Genomic DNA, 20676 nt, shown 5'->3' with positions numbered 1-20676 from the left:
CTACAGTTGTATGCTACCATGAAAACAATGTGAACACTGTGTTGTTTTTCCAGGTGGTTATTGAGGGAGAAATTGGAAAAGGAACCGGAGGAATTGCTGTGGATGATATTAAAATTGACAATCACATAGCACAAGAGGATTGCCGAAGTAAGTGTGACTAGCAAGAACATAGAGAGTTCTCATCCAAAATATTGTTTATTTTGTTTTGATAACTGGTTTTATCTGTGAGAAAGGGATATTTATTAGATATGTTTCCAATGAAAATATCCTGATTCAGCCCATAGCTTTATTCATAGTAAGTAACACTGGTGTCACCTTGGTATGGCAGCAGTTTGTATCAGAATTGGCATCCTACTGACATGGGTCACAGCATATTCATAATTTCATGTCTCTCCCTGTACTTCATATTGCTTCCCTCTTTAAATTTCTCTGCTTTTCCTGTGGCAGGACCCTGTTTTACCTAATGCAAAAAATCCAATTTTATTTCTTTGCCTTTTTTAGATAACTTATTATGAAGCCTTCTTAATATTTTTAAAGGGCCATTTTAAAAAATGGCTTACCCTTACAGGATAAGCACATAGGGTGAAAAGGCCCCTGCTCTGTCCTCTGCTGTCCTGTTATTCTGGGTTTTCTGTGGCTCATTTGCTGTAGTCGTCAGCTCCCAGACATGTGGGACACAAAGCAATGTTAGAACATGGCCTTTCCCATCTCTGAGCCAGGCTATTCCTGAGATGCTCTTTGAGCCCTTTTATTCCTGGCCAGTCTCGAGTTATTCCAGTCACTGCTGATCACATGCACATTGCATACTGCACGTAATTTGGCAGCAGCAGCCCCAGATAAACACAAGCAACAGAACACTGTCCTTCATAGCTGAGATAAAGCAATTACTTTTATATAAAAGAGGGAATAGAAATGAGAGCTCTTAGCATTAAGAAGATAAATCTATTCTGTGTGAGTTAACAATAAAACTAAGAGCAATAATAGAGGGTGCTCCTCACCTATTGTAGCTAATTACCTTTAGAGGGTAACGTGACAGTCTTCAGCTACGTGGTGATTTCACTGCAGGATGAGGAAACAATCTCTTCTTACCACGTGGACCAACTCCTGGGGTTTATCAAATGCCACCAGAGTGGCAGCTGGCAGGAAAGGGAGGCAGGACACACTGCTTAGTCCTCCTGCATTGTCCCCAGTGCCAAGAGAGGTCTTGAGACCACAGTGTCTGCATTTAATTGACTCCAGCATGAGAAAGGAAAACAACTTCTTTCCTACCTCCGTGTTTTGGTTGTTCAAACCAAATGTTGAGCAAAAATTTCTGCCTGAGGGAGCTAAACCCAAAAGCTCAGTCTGAAATCCAAACACAAGTGGTCTCGCTGCAGCCAGTGAAATGATTCTTGTGATTAACTATGCCTATGCTGATGAAGTGTTATGGAATTGGGCTCCAAAATTGTAAATACAGTGAACAAGATGCTAATTCATCACACTGATTTCTCTTTCCCAGGCATGGAAAACCCCTGCTGATATCTACAACTGTGCCAAGACTGGGCGGAGGGGAGTTTTTTAATCTTTCTTTTTTCTCCATTAATTTTCACAGCCCATTATAATGAACAGCTCTGTCAAGCCGCCATAATGATGCTCTGACACAGGAAAATCTGCTATACCATTATTGCCAGCATGATAGTCAATCAGTGTTTGTAACCCTAATAATCAATGTCAATTCTTTTGCTTCATTAGAATCAACTGATGTGGAGAATGAAATAGATGAAGAAGAAGACCCAGAAAGTAATCAAACAGGTAAAATTTGTGTTATTTCTTAAAAGGGAATGAATTTTAATGTGTATTTTAATGTGAATTTTTGCATTCTATTTATTTATTTATAGATTTGTTCTCTAACTGCATATTGTATTAAGGTGTTATGATTTTTCTGGATGAGATGATAAGAAGACGTACATTTATTTGAAGGTTGTAATAGTTTTATTCTTCCATGTCATATGGACTTATGCCCTTTTTATTATTTTGTTCTATCCCAAACATTTCAAATTTCATATAGCTATTTTGTTAATTATATTCATATACGTGCAAGCACATTATAGCCCCCAATATTTTGTTACCTAGAAGGTTTGTCCACTGCTGAAGAAAGCACTATCATTATATCTTACAATTTATGACTTGCATTATGCCTCAGTAATTAGGCTCAAAACTCTTCAGGTTAAATGTTTCACAGACCTGGCTGAAAATGCCATTTTATGACCAGTCTAGCAAAGCATTATCATTTCCAATGATGATAACGGTAAATGGATCATTAAGTGGATCATAATTGTCATATTGTTCCAATAATAAAATATATTTGCATTTTTCAGGCAATGAACTTAATTTTTTTCTGTTACAGTCAACAGGATTGCTATAATTGATTTCAGTGGAAGAGAGTGGGTTTGTTCAAAAAGACTTTTTGGCTTTTCCATCAACAATTACAGGGTTTGCTGCTTTTGGATCATTTTCATAAACTAAAAAAGTTGGGAGACAACATTATGATACCCGGTGAATATTTTACACAAGAGGGCAGAGTGCTCTTTTGTCTCAGTTCTGCCACTATTTGCACTTCAAGATCCAATCCTAAAGTCATTGAAGTAGAAATGAAATGGCTGGATATTCCCAACCGATGTCTAAGGCTCTAATCTCTCACACTGAGCTGAGTAGGATTTGATTAACATTTTTGAGCTATATACTGCAACATGGCAAAACATAATTAAAAGACCTCCTTATTCACTCCCAAGACTCCCACTTAATCCAAGGCAGAACCACAGCTCTACTAACAGGCAGGAGATTTAAAGATTGGAGAACAGAGTGGAAAAAATCCACAGCTATTTGGGCCACGTTACAGTTTTCAGTTATTTATGACCACCTTGCAGAAGCTAGGTTTTAAAATTATGTAAAAACTTATGTTAATAAAATCGATGGTCTTCTCAAAATTTCCAATTCATTAAACAAAGTTCTCACTAGGATCAGTTCTGAAAATTTTGCAATTCTTTATTCAATTTCAGGGTTTACACCTCCATACCGTAGCACAGGTGAAGACTATGATGACAACATCTCCAGGAAGCCAGGCAATGTCCTGAAGACCCTAGATCCAATCCTCATTACCATCATAGCCATGAGTGCACTCGGGGTGCTTTTAGGAGCCATCTGTGGAGTGGTGCTGTACTGTGCCTGTTGGCACAATGGGATGTCGGAGAGGAACTTGTCTGCACTGGAGAATTATAACTTTGAACTGGTCGATGGTGTAAAACTGAAAAAAGATAAACTAAACACACAGAATTCATACTCAGAAGCATGAAGGCGTAAAGCAACTGGAGACGTCAGAGAATCGGGATGGAAGGACATAGCTCGGTCGTGCTGGGGAACTGTTGATCTCTTACTGTACAGGCTGAAAAGTGCATTGATGACACTGAGCCAAGCTTTTCTCAGGAGCTTCAATGAGTGTGTAACCGATGAACATGGACAACAATCTGTGTTAACAACCTGAATCATGTACAGTCTGCTTCTTCTGTTGGTTTTATTTGAAATAATCGAATGCTGGTGTTGAGACCAAGTATGATTGACTTATAATTCATTTTGTCTTTCTTTCTCTCCCTCTCTTTTGTTTTCCGTTAATGGATAATTTTGTTTTTACTGTGCAAAATCCAAGATGCTGTCACAAAATGTATTCAGTGGGGTCCTTTGGATGGACATGCTGTCTGTAGCTCAGTGCCCAGAAAATATTGGAGTAACAGCAATTTAGTGGACTTCTGCACCTGTATTTGTGTATAATTGCTCGTGTTGTGCATAGGCAAAGAAGGGTTAGGATGTTTTTGAAAGTACTGCTGCATCAGTACCGATATAGCGTGTCAGCTCTGTTTACGAAGCAATACTGTCAAATTTTATTGATGTTTTTCAGTGTTGTACTGAATTTTGTGCTTGTGAACTCCATAAAAGAGTATGTGCCATCATCAGACACAACTGGTAACCAAGTGTACTGCCTAAAAACTAAACAAAAAAAGTCCTTGGCACTGGCTAGTGTATGTCCTCTCAAGTGCCTTTTTGTTTGTACTGCTTCTCATTGTGTTAACATTAACTACAGCTTCTCTGCAGTTACGCCCTTGTCTTTAATCATATTCTGATGGCTCACTGACTAAAAGAAAAGTATATTTTAGTGTAAGAAAACAGCCTCAGCCAAGGCAAGGGCTAATCGGTTTTGACAACCTGGCTTGATTGTTCTGCTTTCTGTATTTCAACTTCATGTCTCTTGACCCTTTTGTATAAAGCTGCAATATCCCCTTTTATTGTTCTTTCATATAGAATGTATTTTCAAATGTAAAATCTCTCTCCCTTTCTCTTCTCTTCTCTTTCCCTTTCTCTTTGTCTCCCTGAGTAGGTTTCATAAGCATTTGCCATTGCCAAGGAAAGAAAACTTCAGCTTTAACTTGCTGGTAATGGCAAAGGATTTTATTAGAGTTTGTGTTAAAAAATAAGGGAAAATTCTTAACTTTATCCTCCAAAGTCGAACTTTGGGTTTCTTCTTAACAGCATAAAATGACAGTATCTTTTTTCCTGATGTCATGAAACATGTCTTTTATCCTGAACAGCTTGCCTGTTAATTACACTGGGGAAAATGCTTCCCTCACAGAAAAGATTGCCTTTAAAACAAGAAACTTTCCTCCTCTTGCCCCTACCTGAACTCTTAGTTCTGCTCTCTCCGTAACCATGTATTTTCTAATCAATGCTAATTGGGCTTAGGAGTATGTACTGAGGGCAGAATTAAATCCCACAATGTATGTAGGGTATGTTCTTACCATCATGTTATATCCAATTGGCATTTCATACCAGGAAGTTTCTGTTTGACCACAAGTGCAGGCAGTGACCAATGCAGTGAACTGAGCACTCTCAGCCGTCGGGAGAATGTGCTTGACAATGATGGGGAATTTTTTTAAATATTTTAGGGCAAACACTATTGGTCAAATAATATTCAACAGCCTATGCAGCTGGTCCAACAGGGTAAAAACAAACAAGAGCATGTTTCCCACAGGGGTCTTACAAGGCAGTGAGATAGCAGAGGGGTCACTCCCCTCCTGCAGGTGCAAGGGGAGCCCCTGGGTTTCTGCAGTGACCTGCACACAGTGCAGCCATAAATGGGGGGCAACATCAGCCTCCCCTGGGTACCCACCAACCAGCAGAGAAAACCAGTGCAAACATGGGGAAAGGAACATCCTGCCAAGTGCTGAACTCATGTTTTTCCTCATTGAAATTCCTGAGTAGAGTCAGGGAAGTGATTGGGACTGAGTTAGTCTTTTTCCAAAATTGCTTTTGTAGAAGAGCAATAAAATATCCTGTCCAGGATTAGGATTAAAGAAGGGCTAATTCAGCCTTGAATTACTTGGAGCAAAAGAATCCACCCCTATCTATACACCAAATGCTTTGAAGTGTATAATTTCACCAGTATGAACTATAAAATAGAAAAATATGTAGAAAATCCACTAGTAACCCAGAAATGGAAGAAAAGGGAGGGAAACAGTAGGTGAAAATGAGGTTTGAAGTAAAAAATATTTTAAAGGAAGACCCAATAGAAAAAAAGCATGAAAAGTTGCTACTTAGAGGAGTCCTAAAGGCAATGACTATCCTGAAAACGCAAACACCCACTTCAGGTCATCAAACCTTAGATTGATGGAAGAGCTACCTCCCCAGCCTCTCAACCTTGGGTCCCCCAAAGGGTGAGACAGTGCACCTAAGGCCTGAAAGTTTTGCCTAAAAGTTAGTCCATGAGATGTCCCAAGCGACAGACTCACTTTGTCAGAGGTAGAATTTTCATTGGTTTCTAACACTGTAATTTGACCATAATGGCATTGCAGCAGCTAGTTAATTAACCCAAAGAAGAAAAGAATTTTTCAAAACTATTTTCAGCAGACCACCACTGTGTGAGTCAGGAATTAAGGGTCTAGTCTCCTTAGCTGAAAACCTTCTAGTCCACTAACTTGATGAAGAGTTACATGCTTATATTGCCTTGAAGAGAAAATCCCATTGAGGAGCCCAAATGCAAAACCTTTTGAAATATTCCCACTGATTTCAATAGATTCCAGACCAGCTCTGTGTCTTGATGTATTTGAACAGAAAAGCTGGTATTTGCTAGGTTTTTTCCTTCTTTTAACATACAGAGAATAGTGAACCTAAAAAAAAAATTATCTCCTTTGTGGTCTTCAGACATTACTATGATAATAAGGATCTAGCACTGAAGATTTGATTTCTCTGAAGGTAATAGAATTAAAGTTGCCCTTCAATAAAGGAAAAATGATACTGCAACTTTACATTGAAAAGTATCTTGCACTGATAAATATATTTAAAAAAATTATATGTTTATAAAGTTATTAATTTGTAAAGGCAGTGTTACAAAATGTTCAGTTTATATTGTTTTAGATTGTTTCATAATTTTTAAAGTGTAAAATAACATATTTTTTTCTTTATTGAAAAACTATAAAAATCTTCTGTAGTAAAATGATTTCATTTTACTGGTATATTATTGCTTCATGTTTTGTACCATCATAAAACTTTGTGCAAATTTTTTTTACAGAAATTTTTATTTTCTATGACAATATGACACTTGTAAATTGTTGTTTCAAAATGAACAGCGAAGCCTTAACTTTAAATGACATTTGTATTCTCAGACACTGAGTAGCATAAAAAAACCACATAGAACTGAACTGTAACTTAAATTTCCAAACTATGACTACTACATTCCAAAGAAACAGTTGAATTAAACATTTTCATAAAATATCCCTTAGCTGATGTATTTTATTATACTAGAATGGATTGGTTTTATTAAATGGATGGTTTTATTTAGCATCTTGCCACAAGCACAGTGTTTCAATCACCATTGTATTTGTCAGTAGGCAGCTCCAACAGACAAACCTTGGTGGGTTTGTTCATTGTTTAGGATAGAGGCATTCACCTTTGCCTACCCATTCTCTTTCCTTGATGGAAGACACTCCCACAGCCTGCTTTTTGGCCAAACAGCTGGGATTGAGGAGGACAAATTTGCCCCCACTGCCCCTTGCCACGGGCCACCCAACGTAACAGCCTGTGCAGGTGTTACACCCTCCTTGGGCAGGGGTGAGATTTACTGCCAAATACTGCCCATTTTTGATGTGTTACTCCACTAAGCCTCTGCTCCTGTGGTAAGGTTTGCACCAATAAACTCCCTGAAAATTTCCAGGGGAGTCATCTGGACTTACTCAACCATGGCCAAATTTCCCAAGGCAGAGCACAAGTTGATGACTGGAGCAAATGCAACCAAGATGGTCTGTTGAGCCTGGTTTGGCATCAGTTGGGTGCCAAAATCACCTGTGGAACACATGGTCATGTGCAGAGAGGCCTTGACAAAGCTTGCATCCAGATCAGAAGCTTTAGATTTAATGTTTCCTGTTTTATGCAATGCTTACCTATTTTGTTTCCTTTTAATACTCAGCACTCTGCACATTAAAGTTTGACAAATCTTTTCTTTACATTGCACACATGAACAAAGCACAGACTGTCAGTGTGTCATTAGGTGCAGTATAAACATTTTACTTCAGCTACTTTACTACTCATGGGAAAAATGCCGTACTTATTACCATGTACTTGATCATTGTTAACACTTGAAAAGAATGTATTGAATCTTGTCTCCTCAAGGGAGCAGCGTCGTGTGTACCTGTTTAAAACATGAGATGGAACTCCAGCAAGCACCTGAGCAAAATCTCTGCTCAGAGTAGGGATGTTGTGAAAGTTGTTGTCCATAAACCATTATACCCAAATTCATTAGAGGTGTACTTCATAGCACTCTGTGTGCTTCTATGATAACCAGCGACAATTAATGGCAATGAAATTGATCAGTGAAAAAGGGAAATCTATAAAGTGAATCTGTTGAGGATGAAGCTCAAGAAAGACAGACAAGTATTTAAAGTTAAGAAATTTCTCTTTCATTCAGGGATTTTTCTAGAAGCTTACTAGTGCTTGGCACTAAACCTTCAGTTCTCCTCACTAAATGGGCTGCACAAAGCAAGAACAAAAATGGTTCAATGTGATCTGAATTACTTTTCAGAATATAACTTGTAAACTTGAAGAAAAAAAGCAGATGGAAATAACAGATGGGTCAGCTACAGACAAACAGTGCCAGAAGTGCACAGCTATGAGGGTCATGGTCTGTAAGAGGGGTCTTTGGTAGGTAGTAAAGGCAAACCCCTTTATTATTTCTCCAATCAAATGTACCACTCCACATCCAGCAGCCACATAGCCAGCCCCATTTCCTTTCCTTTTGGCAGGACATAAAATTGTTCAGCAAAAGGCAGGTGCAGAGGAGAGGGTGGGGGCAGCACTGCTGGTGTTGCGTGAGGCCCGTGAGCAGCATGGAAATGACAGCAGTGCCCACCTGTGCCACCTGCCCTCTGGAGGGAAGCTCCCAGTCCTGGTGGAGATGAGGCCCCTCCAGCCTCAGAACCTACCTTTTATGAGGCATTTGAAGACCTGACAGGTGCAAGATAATGCAGCCATAATTTTGACCCTCACAAGTCTTTTCATATGTACAATTAGTCTGTTCCTAAGTCAGTTCTTCTAAGCCACTTTGCCAAATTCAAATGTCAAAGTTCGGTTGGATTTTCAGATTGTAGCATCTGGACATTTCATCCCAGAAGTAATTCCTTTCCCATTCCTTAATTGTCCTGTCCTTTGCAATACATTATGCCTAACAGCATATTGGTTCAAGCAACATTAATTTATTAGAGCTTTAATTTCCTATTTTAGATCATTTTATGCCTCAAGTCACCCATAACCACAATTTTATCTACAAATGTCTGTTAAATTATAACAGAGTATGTCTGACTTTTTCTTCTTCTTTTTTTTTTTTTTTTTTGCCATGGGATATGTTGTATAGCTGTTTTATTTGCTGATTAGTCCCTCTGTAGTCCCTAATTGCTTTTCCACAGTAGGTCAGTTCTCTATATACATTTCCATTCTCATAGCTACACACAATCTAGCTCTAATCTTATCACCTCAGGACTGATGGTGTCTCAACGTTTATAACTGAAAATCTCATTAAAAAAATCTTCTGGCATTTTTCACAGATGGATGGAGTCTTATCATGTGTCCAAACCTAATTCCATCTTCAATAATCATATTCTCCTATTTAAATTTACATTGTTTTTGCTCATCTCTCAGACACTTGATTCATGTCCCTGTCATCGTACTGCATCGCTGTGCACCGTGCGCTGTATTTTATTACAGATGGTTGTGTTCCATAATGGGTGAGGTGGGTCTGAATTGAAAAAGGAATTGCAGTCTTACTGAAGCACTGTTAGTACCAGTGTTAGGGAGAGGTCAGGTGTTTCTCTCAAGGGTAGAAGGCAAGAACAAGGTTTGGCAAGGTTTGGCAGGTGCTGGCAAACATGGCAAAGACTGAGGGATCCAGTGTTGAGAGTCTGGAGGATAAAGGGCTTGCCTGAGGAAACAAGTACTTCTGGTGACAGGAGCTGCTAAGAGAATTACCAGGAAACTCCCTTCATTTTGATTACTTCATTTTCCCTGACAGAATAAAAAAAATCAACCTCACAATTCTAAGAAAAAATATCTGCAAAATAAAAATGTCTCTGGCATCTGCCAGGCACTTTTTAAATCCACAGGCACGGAAGAAGGGAGCAGGGGTACCAACCCATCTGTTAGCTGAACCTAAATGGCAGATTACTTAACTCAGAGAGGCAACAGGTGTGGGTGTGTCCTTGAAGATCCAGGCAGCTGTAACTGGCATTCTTCATGCATCATTCTCATCTTGAAATCTCTTCACCTTTATTCCCTTTCCTCTGCAACACGTTGGCTTATTCCACTTTTTTCAAACTACATTGCCTGGGCTGAACTACTGGCTTGTGTGGTTTCTACTATCAGTGTATTTTTCTGTAGGGCAATTCATGCTTCCTTCACTGCTCAAATACTTTCATAACATTTCTCTATGCATTACTAAGGAATGAATAGCAGGAAGTAAACCACTCAATACTACACATACTGTGTGTCAGAAGAGAGAAGAACCCACTTTGTCCAACACCTCCTCTTCCACATCCCTGCCTGAGATGTGTACTCCATGTCAGAGAATCAGACACTACATCTTTAATAAATAATCTACCCTTCAGGGAGCCTCAATGCTTTCAACATCATGCCTGATATCTTTGCATTAATTAAATATTGATATCAATATTCTTACTAAATATTTACTTACTAGCTTTATAACTGTGATCATACCAGAGTGGGTCAGTGGGTCACTCTCATTTTGCCTTTTGAGACTACTAAGTAGATCATCTAAGTGTTTCATCTTTCTCTACTTTTAACTTGCTAATCTATGTTTCTCATAACTCTATCATCAAGAAAAACAAAACAAACAACACCAAAGAAAGATAGCTCTATCTGACTTCATCCAACATGACTGAAAACAATCCACTAAATATGTGAAGAAATATAAATTTATTTTTTCTTTAAAATGTGTTTTTGTGGAATGAAGAGGAAAGTCATCAGACTGGTTGAAGGTAGTATTTGAGATGTCTGTGGAGCAGTAAGGAGACTGCCACTGAAACCTTCTGAAAATTAACCTGTAACATCTGGAAAGGGTTAACAAGTCTGTCAAGTGGTGAGAACACAGGGATATCACAGTAGGCAAGTATTGGTTTTACCCCAAGCATGACTGACAAAATGGAAGAAAAGCAGGAAAATACTTAGTATTAAGAGTAAATCAGAAAGGATTTATTTATTTAAGGATTCTTATTCTTCATTCTATTAGTTTCTCTTTTAATCAGTCTTCAGAAGATGGGAGGCAAAACAGGGAACTGACTGAACTACAACTCGGTCCCACCTCCAGCTCCCATGGACTAATCCATGTCCTAGAGTTACCACGTGTTGCATACAGGTAAAACCTTACAAAGGGGAGGTTGTAAAATCATGGCTCAGGCCTGTTACTTTGGCTGAGCAGAAAAGGACTGTGGGAAAAGGACTCAGCTGAATTAGAGGCAGAAAAACAAGTTATGTAACTATTGCGTGTTCCCATCATGGTGTGTGGTGGTTGGTTGAATTATGTTTGTTATGATTTAAAATTGCGTAGCTAGTGACCCAATTGCTTTTAAAGGGCAGGTTTTTGGAATAAAGGGTTCTCCTTTGCACCTTCCTGGGGATCCTGTGTCACTTCAGACCCCCTCCTCACAACCATGCACCTCTGAGACTGAGGCAAGGAGAAGTTGGTACCATGACTCTTCCTGTGCAAGATCACAGACCCTCAACACCTTTGCATGGTCTCCAAACAGTAATATGCAGGAAGTGATACCACTTCGTATTCATAATCTGCATTTCAAATGCATTTTTCATGCCCTACACCACATTATCTTCTTTTCACATTTCTTTGGCCTCTCTTCTTCTTAAGATGAGGGCTGCCAATTAAGCCACATTTCCCCAGGCTCTGTCTTATATGGTGCAGGGCACCCCAGCTCCCATTTTTAGCAGCCTGGGAAGCCCAGTGTGGGACCAGATCTCCCATTCTCCCAGCTGATGCTGCTCTGCTGACCCAGCCTCTCCTGGCTTGATGGTTGTTTTACATCACTATCCTGTTTGTAAGAGGAGGTCACTGAAAGTTCACCTGAGATCCGGACTCTTATTTCACTGCCATAGTCTCTAGGTGACTAAGGATCATCTTTGCTACTTTTAACAAGTCTTTTCACAATCTATACCCTTTTCTTCATGCGTACTGAGGTCTTAAAGTGGTCAACTTAAAGCCATATATCTTGATAAAGTGGCTGAATTACTGCTGCTGAATGGGAGGCCATTATCTACAATTAGTTTATGGCTCTTAATAGCCATTATTGCAAAAGATGGATTTCTCCATAGGGTAAGTGTCTTACCAAAGATCCTGTTAGTAGTCCTGCTTATGAAAACCTAAATCGTAGCTGCTTTCTGGAAAAGATCAGGTTGCTCTCCAAGTGAAATAAACCATTACCAGCTTATTACTATGGGTAATAAATAGGTTATATGCATTATAATAATCATTATAACCTAATATGAGGACTATTTGGCTCTCTGTGCTGTGTACTGTATTCAAATGCATGTAGCACTAGATAGACAGACTGAAAAAATGCTGTGAGGATGTCACCATATGGTTTAAGAGAAAAATACCAAACATCTCACAACTAGAAGCTGTAGTAACTTGCCTCAGAGTAGCAGCTTTTCTTTCTGTGTTTACAGAAGTATGGTGGTTAGAAGAGTTAGAATGTGTGCCTGTCAATTCATTGGGGAAAACTACGGATTTATGAATCTCCTTGAGGAAGTGCCTCCTGATGAAGGACACGAAGGAGCAGAGAGTAGAGGCAAAGTAGATGGGGTCATGAACTTCATTTTACTTCTCATCATGAGTAATAGTGCTAAACTGATAGTCAGTCAGATCTCTCATTTTCTTTAATTTAACGCTATACTTCTTGCTCCTTGCATTACTGACCCCCCATTACAACTGAACCATGTGTTTTATTACAATCCTAAGCACTGCTTGAAATGCACGAGAAGATTTCACTGCTTTTTATACTGAACAGTTATGTGTGGTGAGTTTTGTTCTTTTCACATGAAGAACCAATTCAGAGCTAACAGCTTGTATAATTTTAATCAAGTCTCATTTCACACAGGCTGTGAACTTTAATATAGATTACTGCTTCTTCTAGGTCTCAAATACAGTGTACAGTTCAACACAAGCCTGACCTTTGTGGTTTCATATGGGCACATACTTGCTAAAGCCACTTCATTAGACATCAATGGCAATAGAGCTTTCAGCCTTCTTGCCAACTTTCTTGAGAGCTGCTGCTGATTAACAATATATACATTTTAACCAATGTCACATTGTTCGTGCATTAAATATAGAAAGCACACACATGTACATATCTGCTGAGATGCAGCCATGGTTCTACAGCAGAAAGTGAAGGAACACTAGAAGCACTAGAATGGAGTGTTTGCCTAAAAGTAAAGGTGTGTGCAGTTATTTAATATCTGAAGGTTTTACTCAGGCTTGTGGATTCCTTCTGATGGTGTAATGCATTTAGAAATGCAAAGAGCTTCTCTACAAGCAGAAATACTTTTCATATGTAGAAATACTTTCTTTCTGCTCTTTTAGTTCATAACTCAGATTTGAGAAAGTCTTTAATGTTTGGCAAATACTTTGCTCTATTATTTTACGTATATAATATTCTTTGAGATAAATGAATTTGTATTTAATTTGTGTTTATATTGTCATAGACACTAGAAGATCACAGTTCATGGTCCTGTAAAGCTAAGAAATATTCAAATATACAGAAAATGTGCTTTCCAACCTCACAGAGAGGAGCTGTAATGGCTGCTGTGACCACAGCTGATTCTGAACACAGTGTCTTCATCAAGCACCTTTATTTCCTGCTCTGTCTCTTGTATTTTCCAGAGCAGTTACTGGATTTTAGGATCAATATATCAAAAGCATGGGATGCTAAGAAAAAATGCTGTCAATTAGTCTTCCAGAGCAGCATCCAGCTTGTCTATCATTGGCTGTGTTGGATATCATGTCCAAAGTGTGAGTTACATTCACTGTTTCAAACACCTACCTGATGGGATGAATTTTCCTTTTACAGCCCCAGTTTCTCTTGTCTGTACAGTAGCTTGAATTAATAATTTGAATTTAAGGGCCTGTATTTTAGATGGATAAAATTAAATGAAAAAACACTCCTAATAATTTCTAATTACATGCAAACTAGTTGTGGCTTTGTTTGGTTATACCAAGGACAAGGATCTGAACTGCTTTGAATGATTTTTACCTTGTTTACCTTATTTTATAGCTTGTTTTGACATCTGGAAGCATTGTTCACTTGCTAGTCAGTGAGCAGAAGCAAAATTTCACCACTTAGTCCATGGCAGGAGTTTCAAAACCCACTGGCTCAGGTTTGGTAGTGGATGCAAATATGTAGTTTGAAGTTAGGTAGAACACTGGATCCTTCATCACTGTGTCAGCCACTGCTACCTCCAGATTTATGATATGCCTTGAAGAAGAAGAAGCTTTATCCTACCCTCATACTTAGGTAGCCTTGGGTCCAGTCATGTCATTATTCAAAGTCTAGAACTAAGAATTCTACCTGGTTTTTTTATAGGCCTGCTAAATTTGCTTCCTAAATTGGTTTTGCTCTGGCTCTACAAGGTAATTATAGTGCTTCCTACAGTGCTGCAGTTCAGACCCATAGTCACCTACCTCACAATCATCTATTCATTTCCTCACTTCTTTTTGGGTTTTGGTTTTGTTCTGATCTATGTGTGCAACTTCACATAAAGCTGAGGGTTTTCTTCTTAGAGATTTGCTCTACCTAGTTTCATTCTCTTGTGACTCTGTGAATAAAAAGCAACTATTTCAGAGGTGCAGCTCTTAATTCTCTCCAGGAAGCCTCAAAATTCTGAAGCTTACAGCTTTATTTTATAACTTCACACACATTTCTAACCATTACTTTAGATGGTTTGTTAAGTATTTTTCTCAGCAACAAGGATACTTATGTCCATGACAGGCAGCATGAGGATGACCCAAAATCATAGACTGCTTTTAATACAGAAGAAGGCTTAGTGAGTATATTAATGAAACCTGACAGAACCCTGAAATAAGCTGGAAGAAACTATCATCAGAAGTGTTAGTAAGAATTATTACTGTTATTATTATTGACACCACTGTGCTTGCAGCAAAACTCCAGTTCTTTTCTGATTGTTTTTTACTAGGAAAAATCATATTTCTTATCTGAACATATATTTTAACAAAAGGGCCATGACATGTCTTCTTTCTTTTTGCATTTATGCGGGCAAACAGGACAGGTCCCAGTAGATGCCATATGAATCACCATATTGAAAAAGCTTGTTCTGATGTTTTGGTGCTTGGTACACTAAAGAAACACAGGAATTTGTCTTAGTTCCACAATACTTTGCAATATATTTGCAAATCTCTATGGTTCATATAATAGTCACTTCCAAGCACAATTTCTGTTTGTCCATCCTCACTGTGCAGAATGAAGATAAAGGTTTTCTGAGTCTCTCTTCAATCATTCTAAAAAACACACTTTTTTTCTTTTATGATTATTGTCTCAGCTTGGTGCATGTTCTAAAACAAATATGAGTGTGTACAGGAGACATCTGTGATCTCTGAGGTGCATATGTTATCCCATGTCTGAAGATATTGTGCAAACAAAATGTGCAGACTATAGAGAAATGGAAAATGGCTAGTCATTTCCAAGCCCTTTAAATTGGAGTAATCAGACATCCCCAAATCTGCTGAGCTCTGTTGAAGCTGGAGAAAGTACAGAGCAATCAAAATGTCACTGCTCTTCCTGCTAATGGCGCTGCCAGACCCAGTTTGACAGGCCTTACTCAAGTAAAGCAGCACAGAAAGTCAGATGGAGCTTTTTTGGAGAAATGTTCAGGGCTACTGCTCACTCTTGCCAGCTGAAAAACAATGTCAGTGTCTTAGAGGACTACTAGCAGAGAAGTAGTAATTGCCATAGTAAAAAAGATTGTAGAAGAAATTGAAAATGCAAAGTTAATGTTAACCGATTGGAGAAGCAGAGAAAACTGGTCATTAGCAATTCACACAGGGTTTCAAATATGAAATAATCATTATAACTGTTTGCACAGATCACAGCTTCAGCCTTTTATCATAACAGCTTAGCTATATCTCCTAGCACTGAATGTATTTTTACATTCAGTGCGGTATATCTGTTGACTTTACTGTATGAAAACCAGGGTCTGTAAGTTTGTAATGTACATTAAGAATGTAATAAGCCCCCAGATAGCAAGTTTCAAACAACTCCTGATGCTAACAAATATACAAAGCCACTTTTTACATCATTCTCTAAGGTTAGTAGCTCCTCATTTCTCAAGCAGTTGAAATAACTTCTGCTCCCTAGACATGCTGTTGGGTGCATGACTGCAGCAGATATGGGCTCACTTCAGGCACGTAGCTCACAGAACTCATTAAACATCCAATTTAGCTGCTCTGAATTACAGTTTGTGAGAGCTTATTTCTCTCAATAGAAAAGGAACTTTAGAAGACAAGTCTCATCTTCTCCTCTCCCCCAAATCAGTTCCAGTGCTCAACTCCTGCTGTAAATTATTATTCAGTGCAAGCCAAAGTCTCGAGAACTTGCTGGCCTGTTTGCTATTGGCAAGCATATCACAATCATTCAGCAGTTTTTCAGGTTTTTTTAAACTCTTCTGCTCTTTATTTCACTGGAAAGGATAAAAACAGAGGAGGCTGATTAACATGGGCATAGGATCTCTCCAAGATTTTTGACCCAAGAATGTGGTAGCCATCATGTGCAAGAATACTTTAAAATAGATCTTTAAGGTTTGGCATCATCTCAATATTGCAAACACAACAAAACTGTATGACTGTAAAATCTGTTTGATGGCCATTGGTAGTGACAGGATTTGTCTTTTTAAATTCCATCTCATCTCTAGAGTAATTGAACTCTATTTGCACCATAGTTCAGATCTTAGAAGCTTGAATTCCACCTTCCAATAAATCATTATCCTTTGACTGCAAAGACTTCACTCTTTTCCAAACACTGAAGAGCAATGCAAGTCCAGCTCTGAGAATTAATATTCCAAAGACCATGGGTATTTTTAGACCTTTAAAACAAACTACCCCTATGGAGTGAATAAAAACATACCTTGTCAGCCAATCAAGATTAAATGATCCCCTGAAGCAGGGATTTGGCACTGTGAGAATATTTTTAAAGCTTGCTTTGAAACCTGCTTGAACACTAACTAAAGTATATTGAAAGAGTTACTGAGGAGTAGTTTAAATACTATATATTTTATATGTGACCCTAGACTCTACATAGATAGAATAATTAAATATAATTGAAGAGAAATAGTTCATTAAGCAATGAGTGTAACTGCAGTTTCCTAACATATGTCTTCATCTCTGTACAGACAATGGTTTCTATTGTTTTCTTTAGCTTTTGAAATAGAACCAGCTGTCACCAACACTGTTGCCTTTTCACAAACAGAGCATTTGGCTGTGGCAAATTGTTCCATTTTTCTAACTATTCAACATACAGGTTCATCTGTCTTTTTTCTGAAGACTTTGCACTGAATGGCTAACAAGAATATACACAGCTTAGTCATATTACTACCTTAATTAAAGAGGGTGTACTAGAAAAGTGGATTTAATCCCAGTGTTTTAATTGAGTTCTAGCTTGGCACAAGTCCACCTGTCTGGATTCAATTGGATATATTTCTTTCCTTCTTGCCCCAGACATTATTGTTTCCTGCTACCATTGAACGGCTGCAGTGATTCTCCCCTCACATGTGAGCACATATAAAGGCAGTCCTAGAATACAGAAAGTCTCCTGCATAAAAGAGATGTAACATAAAGCCACTATTTAAGACTAAAGCATTTCAGTGCTTACGTGTTCGATTGTCTGAGGAAGGCAGTTGTGTTCACACTCTGACCCCATACTGAGTGTGACGGTGCAGCCACAACGTGGAGCTCAGCACAGACAGCTCACATTAGTTCAGAAAGGCATCATCTGTCCTGTTAGCAAAACCCAAGTTATCACTTCAGAATCACACTGGACAAGTTTATGCATGGTGCAGTGACTTCATAATGTCACAAACAAAGGGGACAGAGATTTCCCACACAGAGTCACAGAGCGGGTGAAGCCAAAATCCAGAATGTATTGACAGTGGGCAGTATTTTGCAGCTTCATTTTGCTCATCTTTGAAAATCCTAACTAGTTTAACAAAAAGGCTTTCAGAGGTGTAGATTTCTACTCTTTCTTCTGCTATTAAAAATCTTCTGCTATTCAAATTCTTATGTTAGTTGTCCATAGGTGGTAGATTTCCTAGAAGTAGAGAGGAACCCAGTACAACCCCAGGTCACAGTTCAGTTGATCTTAGGGCAGAGAGGGCTCTGAATCCTGTAGGTAAGTAGGGTCACCAGGCCATCAGACAGTCACCAAAAGGAAAACAAAGCAACATGAAATGGGGATCTCATTTTTTTTCCACTTCAAACAAATTTTAAAACTTAATATTGCAACCTTTCAACTCAGAATATTCTATGATCCTGTTCCAGGATTTTATTTGCTGTCTCTAGCCAAAGAGCTGCTCAGGCATATCATGAGGAAGAGGAAAGGACAAGGGTGGAAAGAAGCAAAGAAAAGGACATGGAAGCCAGAAACTTGAAAGGAGTGAGTTAACATCCTCCTGCAAAACACCAAAAAAAGAGATCAAGCGCTGAGGCACAGCAGTGGGATTCATCTTCATCTCTCTAGTCATTCAAGTGAGGTCTAAACCAGCCATGTAATTTCCTTCTGTGAGTAGAGATGGGCACCTCCACATGGCGATGCAGCTCACAATTCTCAGGTGTCTGTCTGGGTAAGAAATGTCCCCTCATGTTCCAGCAGCTATGTAGCTACATCCACCTCTGAATCAAGGCTTCTCGGTTCACTGAGATTTGAAATGTCAATATATGCATTGCTCACCACTCCCACAGCCTTGATCCTCTCTCACATCTAACTTCTATAACTCATCCTTTTAGTCCACTCCTTGAGACACAGGAAGCAACTCTCAGAAGATACTTGAACGTTTAGAGTCGATGAGATTCGTTATATTTTACCGAAAAACAGACTGGTCTGAGCACAGACACCAGTACACCTGCTCTGTACCAGTATGATGGCTCTGTTTCCCCTGAAGTGACATATGTGAAATACTGAGACTACACCCCCTCCCCACATGAAAGCAAATACTGAGAATTGCACATGTTTACCAGCCTGAAAGCCCTGCCACATAATACAATCATGATCTGTCAAGCACTTGCCAGTTTCACTCTCCACAAAGAGCATTTTGCCACTCTAGGTTTGCCCATCCATTCTGCTGCTAAAAAAGAAGACTTTTTGCCAAATAAGATTAGTGATAGAGAAGGAGATATTAAAGGGGGGGAAGAGTGCTACATGTCTTACTGAAAATAACTGCATAATTAAATATCACAATGTGCATTGTTAGGCCTGTTGAACTTACTTGACTGCAACATATTATGAAACTAAATTCATTCACTTACCTGGCAGGAGGCAAACATCTAACTCAAACTAACATGTCCCCAGATTCATCTTTATAGAGAATTATAAGATAACCAGAGGCATGGGGTTTTTTCTGTTGTTTTAATTTAGGATAGACCCACAAGACTTCATACTGAGCAAATTCTGGAGATTAAAAAGTGCTTTCTAAACTCATCTAAACCTCAAGTGCCCAATACCCTCATGATTTTGAGAATCACCCGAGCCTCAGCACTCAAACAGCTGGTCCAGGGAACAGCTCACTCTCTCCTCTCCCCTGCACAGATCTGCTTCTTCCCAAAGGTGAAACCATGATTCATATGTGCAGTTTTGCCATACTTCTTCTCTCTTTCATGACTTCTGCTTTTAAGATGATGCCAATGCCACTGGCAAGAAATTTTCCTCCATGAGGCTGTTCTCTCTTCTCTGTCTAATGTTGTAGATATCTTGTTATTTTGTGAGTTACGGTATTGTTGTGATCAATCTTCAGCTTCTTCAAAGGCTGGAATACGGGCTGACTGTGCTTAAAAATCAGTCATATAGAAGTGGTTTCATTCTCTAAGCTCCCCTACATCCGTTCGGCCATTACTTGGGCTGGTTTTTATTTTACACTGATGGAAGGAGGTATTACAGAGGAGGAAATGATAGCCCTATTCAAATGAGAACCTAAGCCTCAGTGTTCTTTTACCAACAGAGAAAAGTTGCAGGCACTGAACACGAGTCCTATCAAACTTTCATCAGTCACCTTCCCCTTCCCCTTCCCCTTGGAATAACTGTGCAGTTTTTCCTCTCCCCCACCTACCAATCCCACCAGTCTGCAGGAGACTCAGTTTTGGTCTCACACCTTCTGTGGCAGTACGAAGGCTGCAAGAGGATCTGGGAATAAGAGAAACTGCAGGCAGCCAAATTCCTTGCCTGTGCCTAACATGGGGATCATGTCAGCCGGGCATGAAGCTGAAAGCGTTTCTCAAAGTGTAAATAGCTCCTCTCTTTCAGAGGTAACCTCCCACAGTGGCACCATCATTTTATAGTCCCAGCACTTGGTGACCACAAGGCAGGGTTCCGCTCACAGTTTGGATTGCCATTACTCCCAGCATGCTCTCACTTTCTTACAGCACATGTACCACACCTGGGGAGAACAGCAGCTCAGACTAGAGGATGGGGGATGTGTGTGGCAGGTGAGAAGGCCACTTTGCTCATGGAGGCCTGGTGGAGGCAGGAAGGATGATTCACACGTGCTTGTCTCTGCAGCTTGGGAAGCTCCATGATGTGTGAGGAGCCAGCAGATTGCAGAACTCGCCTGTGCCATGTGGCACTGGGAAGGAGCAGCTTGTGGCATTGCAGGTGCTGGAGCTGCTGCTGCTGCTGGCACTGCCTGCCTCTGTGAGGGCTGCTGCTGGACCAAGCAGGGACATGCAGCAGAGAGGGTGGGCTAGCAGCATCAAGGTGTGATGGCCCAGGCTGTTTGGAGATGTGGGAGTGTGGGGGAGGCAGTGAGGGATTCAAGTTGTTGGGGGGAGTTGAGGGAAGCAGAGGGGGATTGTGCCAGTGTCTGGGG

The 20676-nt window shown here is 39.5% G+C and overlaps 1 protein-coding gene across 1 annotated transcript in view; it reads left to right on the top strand.

Moving 5' to 3' along the window:
* NRP1 (neuropilin 1) overlaps positions 1 to 6798 on the top strand; it is a 112921-nt gene extending 106123 nt beyond the window's left edge. The window contains 4 exon segments of the mRNA XM_041408384.1: positions 54 to 147; positions 1732 to 1791; positions 3039 to 3296; positions 3299 to 6798. Coding sequence (XP_041264318.1) covers positions 54 to 147; positions 1732 to 1791; positions 3039 to 3296; positions 3299 to 3339 — 453 coding nt within the window. The 3' untranslated portion in view covers positions 3340 to 6798.
* Positions 6799 to 20676: the final 13878 nt, after the last annotated feature.

Source organism: Onychostruthus taczanowskii, unplaced genomic scaffold (assembly GCF_017590055.1).
Source record: "Onychostruthus taczanowskii isolate IOZ18803 unplaced genomic scaffold, ASM1759005v1 scaffold3, whole genome shotgun sequence".
Taxonomy (NCBI): Eukaryota; Metazoa; Chordata; class Aves; order Passeriformes; family Passeridae; genus Onychostruthus; species Onychostruthus taczanowskii.
Note: the sequence above shows the minus strand (reverse complement) of the source record. Positions and strands in the feature narration are given on the sequence as shown.